This window comes from Cornus florida, unplaced genomic scaffold (genome assembly GCF_030987335.1).
Source record: "Cornus florida cultivar Cherokee Brave unplaced genomic scaffold, ASM3098733v1 CherokeeBrave_3.0.0_Hap2_Chr04, whole genome shotgun sequence".
Taxonomy (NCBI): domain Eukaryota; kingdom Viridiplantae; phylum Streptophyta; class Magnoliopsida; order Cornales; family Cornaceae; genus Cornus; species Cornus florida.
Window position 1 is genome coordinate 3,673,114 of NW_026775574.1, and position 7,242 is coordinate 3,680,355.

General features: G+C 34.8%; 1 protein-coding gene and 1 non-coding gene across 2 annotated transcripts; one reads left to right on the forward strand and one right to left on the reverse strand.

Moving 5' to 3' along the window:
• Positions 1-2,121: 2,121 nt before the first annotated feature.
• On the reverse strand, positions 2,122-2,960 carry LOC132302524 (10 kDa chaperonin, mitochondrial-like). Its single transcript, XM_059799411.1, has 3 exons — positions 2,706-2,960; positions 2,463-2,602; positions 2,122-2,317 (listed from the first exon to the last, which is right to left on the reverse strand). The coding sequence occupies exons 1-3, from the start codon at positions 2,808-2,810 to the stop codon at positions 2,269-2,271; spliced, it is 294 nt and encodes a 97-aa protein (XP_059655394.1). The 5' UTR covers positions 2,811-2,960; the 3' UTR covers positions 2,122-2,268.
• Positions 2,961-3,074: 114 nt separating this feature from the next.
• On the forward strand, positions 3,075-3,156 carry TRNAS-AGA (transfer RNA serine (anticodon AGA)). The gene has a single exon. It is a non-coding gene; the product is annotated as a tRNA-Ser (tRNA).
• The last annotated feature ends 4,086 nt before the right edge of the window (positions 3,157-7,242 follow it).

Consider the following 7,242-nt stretch of genomic DNA (forward strand, 5'->3'; position numbering starts at 1 on the left):
TGAGAGGAACTTTTAAGGCCAAAGTTAAAACTATATTCCCGAGTTCAAGCAAATTTGTATGGATGCTCTCGATGTGGAGCCAATGTTGGGATCCGTGCAAATGCATTCATCTCTATTTTCTTGTCTGAGTAGTAATACCAATTAGCAACAAATCCAATAACTTTTAGAGGCCAAAATAAATATAGTTTTAGCAAGGCCATTTATTATCAAGGTTGTTAAAATCAGATTGTATATAGGATCGATAAAGAGTACACACGATTGGAATCATATATTGGATCGGGATCGTATGATTAGATTGTATAATTTGATCAAGATCTTATAAATGGATCGGGATTGTAGGATCGGAATCGAAGATAGTAAGATTCTTTAAAACCACATGGTATAAGAAAAATAACTCGAAACAACTTTTCAAATCAAATATCTTCAATATAAACATAAGACATTCTAACAAAACTAAGTAAATATTAAAAAAATACTAAAACCCATAAGTAGGGGTGGTGGCAATTCGTGTTCATGGGTCGTATTCGTATCGATGTAAGGATATTATACTAAATAGGTAAACACAAACTCAACCCATTAAATAATCGTGTCAAGAATTCTCCATATTAATCCAACCCGTTTATTAAACATATAAATATGTTAACCCGTTTAATGATATGTTTATTAAAATGAGATATTTAATATTTAATCAGAAGAAAAAAAAATGTCATAATTAACTCAAATATTCAAAATAAAAAAGAAAAATCATAAGACATAGATGTTAAAATGACTCAACTATCCACCGTAGTTGAATTTAAACTAATAATATACTATATATGTCATATCCACGATTATAACATATTGAGTTAAATATTGAGTTAAATAAATCATAAACGGGTTACACAGGTTGAACCCCTCAACCCTAACCCGATACGGTTAGGTAAACGAGTTAATCGTGCACAACTATTTTATGACCCAAACCCATTTATGCCAAACCCAAACTCAAACCCTTTCAACTCGTGTCGTGCTCGTGTTATAACTTGCCATCCCTACTCGTAACAACCACTTGAAATCAAATTTTTTTTTTCCTCCATATAAAAGTATGGCATAACAGACAAGCAGATAAGAATTAAAGTATAGCCTAAACAATTTAGTTGCCTAATTGTTTAAGCAATTTAGTAGAGATGTTTACTTTTTGGTTCAAAAAATAACAAAACAGAGAGAACCACCGGAAAAAATGAAACCTCTAAAATTGACAAGAACAGACATAAAAATAGAGTTCTTTCTATTTCTTGTTCTGAAAAAGAAAGAAAAGAGAAACTAAGGAGAACAAAGAAAATTTTGAAGTTCTGGGCCAAACCTTTGAATTCATTGTTGGTCTCTACATTTGAGAGACATCGGGTCATTGACTTTTTATTTTTCAATGCAATTAGACTAAAAAGTTGGGTATTATGTTTAATGAAGATTAAATTTATTTGTCCAAAATGAGGCTCAAATAAATCAAGAAAAGAACAAAAACACAATTTAATAGAATTGGTAAGATCATGCAATCCTATGAAATTTTAGGAACCTACTCCCTATCCTACCGATCCTACCCAGTTAGGTTCTTGTGATGGGATATCCAGATCGGGGTTTTAACAACACGGTTATTATTGTATGTTTCCTCAGTTTCCATACCAAAAACTGGCACAAATTTGCCAAAAGAAAGCAATGGAGGAGCAATTTACTCTCTAAGGGGTAAGCCAAACATCAAGTGGCAATGGCAAATGCATCAACAACTCATTACAACATCGTAGCAAAAAAGCATCTAAGCAAACACAACATCAATGTCAAGGCTGTAGAATGCTTAGAAAGCTAGAAAAAAAAAAAGTAAGATTTAACTTTCTTAAATCACACTTCTACGTGATATTCCAAATCCACATTACAATTAAAATCAAGGTCACAATTTCCTTTCAATTGTTTGGAATTGTCAACAAGCAAAACTGCAAGTTCATTTGGCAATTACATTCTCACCTTGCTAAAGACACATCAATGTGTGTGTCTCAAAAGATCATTGTCTAAGAAAATGTTGACTAGAAAAGGAAAATTAAGCCATATATTCGCAAGTAAAAGGTATAAAACTTAAGCATTAGTGCTCACATATAAAGAAGTTAAAAAGCTCTTCATTAGCAAATTTCAATTTCAGAGAGTAACATAAAAAGCAAAAATCCCATCACTTATAAGTTGATGTCCATAAACTAAAACTCATTACCAATTGTCCCAAATCGATCTCATTCCATAACATCATCATTAATCATGCAGAATACCCAAAACGTCCTCATCCCTGAACAAATGATACCTGTACAAACACCCACCAAAAAATAATAATCACAACAAAGAACACAGAACAAGAAAATCAAAAACTTTTTTATAAAGATAATAGCAAATATGTGTACGTGCTGTGTATGTGTGTGTATATACGAGAGAGAAGAACAAAGGCATACTCTTTCTCATCGAGCTTGACTTGGGTGCCGTCGTATTCAGGCAAGAGGACTGTGTCACCTTCCTTGACAGCCACAGGTATCACATTTCCCGCCATGTCACGCATCCCTGGTCCCACAGCAACCACTTTGCCGGAGTTCAGCTGTATCGAGTCCCATCCACACGCACCCAAAACCAATTTTAGAACCCCGAACATATGGGGAATCAAAAAATTATCGATTTAGAGAGAGAAAGTATAAGAGTACCTTGACGGTCTTCTCGGGAAGGAGAATCCCGGCGGTGGTCTTGGACGGAGGGAGGATCTTCTCCACCAGAATTCGGTTGAGGGTTGGAATCAGACGCTTCGCCATTGACTTTTTGTGTGCAGATAAGAGATCTAGGGTTTTTTGCTCTTGAAACAGAGAGATTGCCCTCTTTTAAACGCTGAGGAGATGGTTGTAGAAGATTCTAGGTTTCAGGGTTTTGATAGGGTTTTTGCTATTTAGGGCTTTTGGGTCTTGCCTGCATACAGGCTTGGTTATGGTTATAGGGCTTGGGCCAGCCTATATGCTAAAACTGGTATTCTTCAAATTCATACTAAGTTATAATGGAATCAGAGACCGTTTAAACGTCAGGTGGGCGTGCCGGAGTGGTTATCGGGCATGACTAGAAATCATGTGGGCTTTGCCCGCGCAGGTTCGAATCCTGCCGCCCACGGCTGATTATTTTTTCATTTTCCTACTTTTTTTTTTGGTTCATATGAAGTTTGATGGAAAGAGTGATGAAACAACTGGTTGATGAACATAATTATCACAGCTAGTTCAAATTTATTCCATTATGCTATTTCACATTTATTTTTCCATTTTCCTACTTTTTTTTTTGGTTCATATGAAGTTTGATGGAAAGAGTGATGAAACAACTGGTTGATGAACATAATTATCACAGCTAGTTCACATTTATTCCATTATGCTATTTCACATTTATTCCATTATGCTATTTCACTGATTTTCCTGTGTTAGCTATGTGTTACGAAATAATGATCGAGTATGAGTTTATGAGAACAAGAGAAAAATAAATGACAAGAAAAAATAAAATAGTGTACACACAAACAAGATAAGGATTTTCATTGTTCGGCTATACCTACATCCATGGGGAGAAGACAGAACAATATTTTACTATAGAAATAAAGAAATATAATACTTAAGTGACTCACACCCAAAACCCAATTACACCCAAAATTCTCTCATAATTTGCTTTTCTTTACTAGGCAAACTCACTCAATTGTTGGATGCTTTAAACCATGGAGATCAAGGCTATTTATAGCCAAAATGTCATCACTGTTCGTGGACTTGGAGACCAAGCATAATGCTTGTTGAACACATATACTTGGAGGGCAAGTTAAATAATGTCATGGGTGAGCTATTGCATGATGATGTAAGTGATGAGCTATTGCATGGTGAGTTGGCATAATTTGAGCCACAACTATCAACACTGTGGATCACACTGCAATCATGGGAATTCCAATCTCTAACATGACAATGGTGATGATAGCAATTTGACACTCTTCTTCCTCATGCCACCTTTTTAGTTGTCACCAATGTTGTACTGGTTAATTGTGGCTGACAACGTAGACTTGTAATTATCTTACTAGTTAGAGCGATCTGGTATAGAGAGTCAAGTTTGGCTCCCCTAATACAGAGTTCGACGGTTGGACAAATCTAACTAATTTTACGTGAGAATGAGCTAATGTTATCATCACATTAAGACCAAGGGTCTTGTGTTATCTTCACAACCTAACAAAATGGATGGTGATGTTCAAGTTCCTAAAAGGGTAAAGTGGGTGTGTGAGTGGTGATGCGTGTGTGTTTTTACCAACAAAAAAAGAAATCATGATATTAAGGATATTAATCACATTATAATGACATCATCCCCACTCGTATAAATCTGCTAGAGTTGTTTGATTTTAGGACTTCAAATTATATTAACCTTTGTGAATATAATATACTAACATGTCTCTGTACTTAAAGTGGCTAGTCCAGCCAATTGGTTTGACTCTGACTGACTCGCTACTTATATTATATTTTAATTTATTTTAGAGAGAGGAGAGAAAGTGGGACTCATTAAGCCAACTCGCTCACTTTAGCAAGCTTGCTAAACAAATTTTGTGTTGGGAGCCGTCATGTGACGAGTTACATATGTCTTGCCTTGCCTCGCTAAACAAAGCTTTGTCTCGCTAAACAAAACTTTACTTCGCTACAAAACAATGATATCGAGTGCTCTTATGCTACGTTTGGTATGCAAAAATGGAATGAAATGCAAGTGGGAATTGAATGAAATGATCATTCTCATTCTATTGTTTGGTTACAAATATGGAATGTGTAGGAATCAAATGATAATAACTATTCTAATGTATGGTTGGACTAGTTTAAAATTTAGAATAGAATGAATTTCAAATTGAATTATCTAAAATACCATTCTTAGTGACAAATAAATTAAATTAACAAAATAAAACTTTTCTATAATTTTTTGTTTAAAAATGGTAGTGGTGACAATGGTGGTGGAGGTGGACAGCGGTAGTGGTGTAGGTGGTGGTGTCGGAAGGCGGCGATAATGATGGTGGGTGAAGGCGGTGGTGGTAATGGTGGAAGGTGTCAATGGTGTAGGTGATGTTGGTGGAAGGCAGTGGTGTGGTGGTGGTGAAAGGCAATAGTGACATATGCAATGGTGGTGGATGTGGCGATGGTGGAAAGCAATGGATGTGGTGGAATGCGGTGGCAGTGGTGCAAGTTAATAGCGGTGGTGAAAGGATGTAGCGGTGATGGAATTCAAGAATGGCGCCGATGGCGGTGGAGGTGGCGGTGGTGTAGTGGTAGTGAAAAACGGCGATAGTAATGACGATGGTGACAATGGTGGAAGGCCATAGTGGTGTATGTGGTGGTGGTAGTGGATGGTGACGGTGGTGGTGACGACAATGGTAGTAGTGACGGTAATGGTGATAGGTGGTGGTAGCAATTATGGTAGTAGAATGCAACAGAGGTAGCGGTGGTGGTGGTGGTGGTGGTGGCGACGGTGACAATGGTGGAAGGAAGTGGAGGTGGTGACAGTGTGGTGGTTGAAGGCAACTACAGTGGTGGTGGTTACAATAACGGTGGTGGAAGATAATTAAGGTGCTGATGGTGGTAGTTTTTGGACTTGGAATATGAGGTTTTTTTTTAAACTTGTTTTTTTTAAAAAAAAAAAAAAAAAAAAATCTTGAGAATGATGGTCATCCCCTAAATTTAGTTGTAGAATGATTCTTCATTTGAGTATTGCTATTTAGCCCAAAAAATAAAAACCTACTATTTGGAAAGTTGTAATCTATTTTTTAGGTTTCATCTTAATATAATATCTTTGTTGGTTATTATAGTTTCAATGACCATGTATATCAAATTATATATGTGTTATATATATTTATGTATGTGTGTGTGTGTGTTATACATATATATCACATTGCATTTGGATCTCTAACGCATAGATACTTAAGATTACATCTCATATATATAATTAGATAGGCATTTGTTCATTAATATAATGATCAAAATTAATGATCTATGTGACTCCAGAAACAAAAACAAAATGAGGAATTTAAAGAAAAATTGCAAAGCATTGAAAAATTGAAAAATATTGCAGTTTTTGTTCTAAATTTTGTACCAATCAAATTCTTCTATTTGAGTACCATGAAAGATATTGTGAAAACCAAAAAGAAGATGATACGATTATGGAAAACTAAAAAGATAAGGAAAGGAGTTATACAAAATTGAGTAGAAAAAGAAAGAAAAATTGACGTATTTTATGGAAACAAACAGGAGTAATAATGATGCTTATCTAAGTTGAAATTTTATAATAACACGTCATATTTTTAGCTAGATCGATTTTAAGTCAGAATATTAAAGTCGTAAAAAATATCATTTCCTTTTTATTTTTAAGAATGAATTTTATTTTCAATTTAATGATCATTCTTACTCTAACTTGTATATCAAATAAAGAAATAATAGAAATAGTAGTTTGAATGTTTAACCACCAAGTATTAAAGTCAAATCTGAAACGTGGAATGTGTGAGTTTTGACTTATTGTTGTGATTTTTCAATGATGATGTATTCATATGTCATTTTCCTCACCAAAAGAAACAATTGAATTTTACGGTTAGAGTGGTTTAGAGCCCTTTAAATTCATGAAAGTTGGGATCTATGTTGATGTTTGGCTATGTATCCAAGGACACAATAAACAATTCACCCATCTTCCGTTGTTTGTTTCTTTCTATTAATCATTTCCCTTTTCCCATAAAGTGTGGATGTGTTTATGTATTCCTCTACCCATGTCATGGTTTACATTACAAAAAATAAAAATAAAAATAAAAAATAAAAAATAAAAATTGGAAACAAATACTTTTGGAAAAAAGTAGTGCTACATTTTGTACCATTTCATAAATTAAGCGAGATGGTTTAATTTCAATTTCATTTCATTTCACTCCTACCTCTATCTTAAAAAAAAAAAAAGAAAAAAAAAAAATTCATTTCCAAAATATCTCACAATAAAATAGATGTCGACAAGAGTCTCAACTCTCAATCCCATCACTCTCTCCCTTACCACGTAACAACACAGTACTTTGAAAAAATCAAGTTGAACCTTCATTTCACTTTAAATTGTGTGAAGGCCCATTATTTAACGATCCACAAAGTCAAAGTCCCACATGGTCCATATTTGGTGGTCCAATTCGCAGAAGTCCAGACTTACACCGGCCCCGCGGACATCGCAGCAGTTATC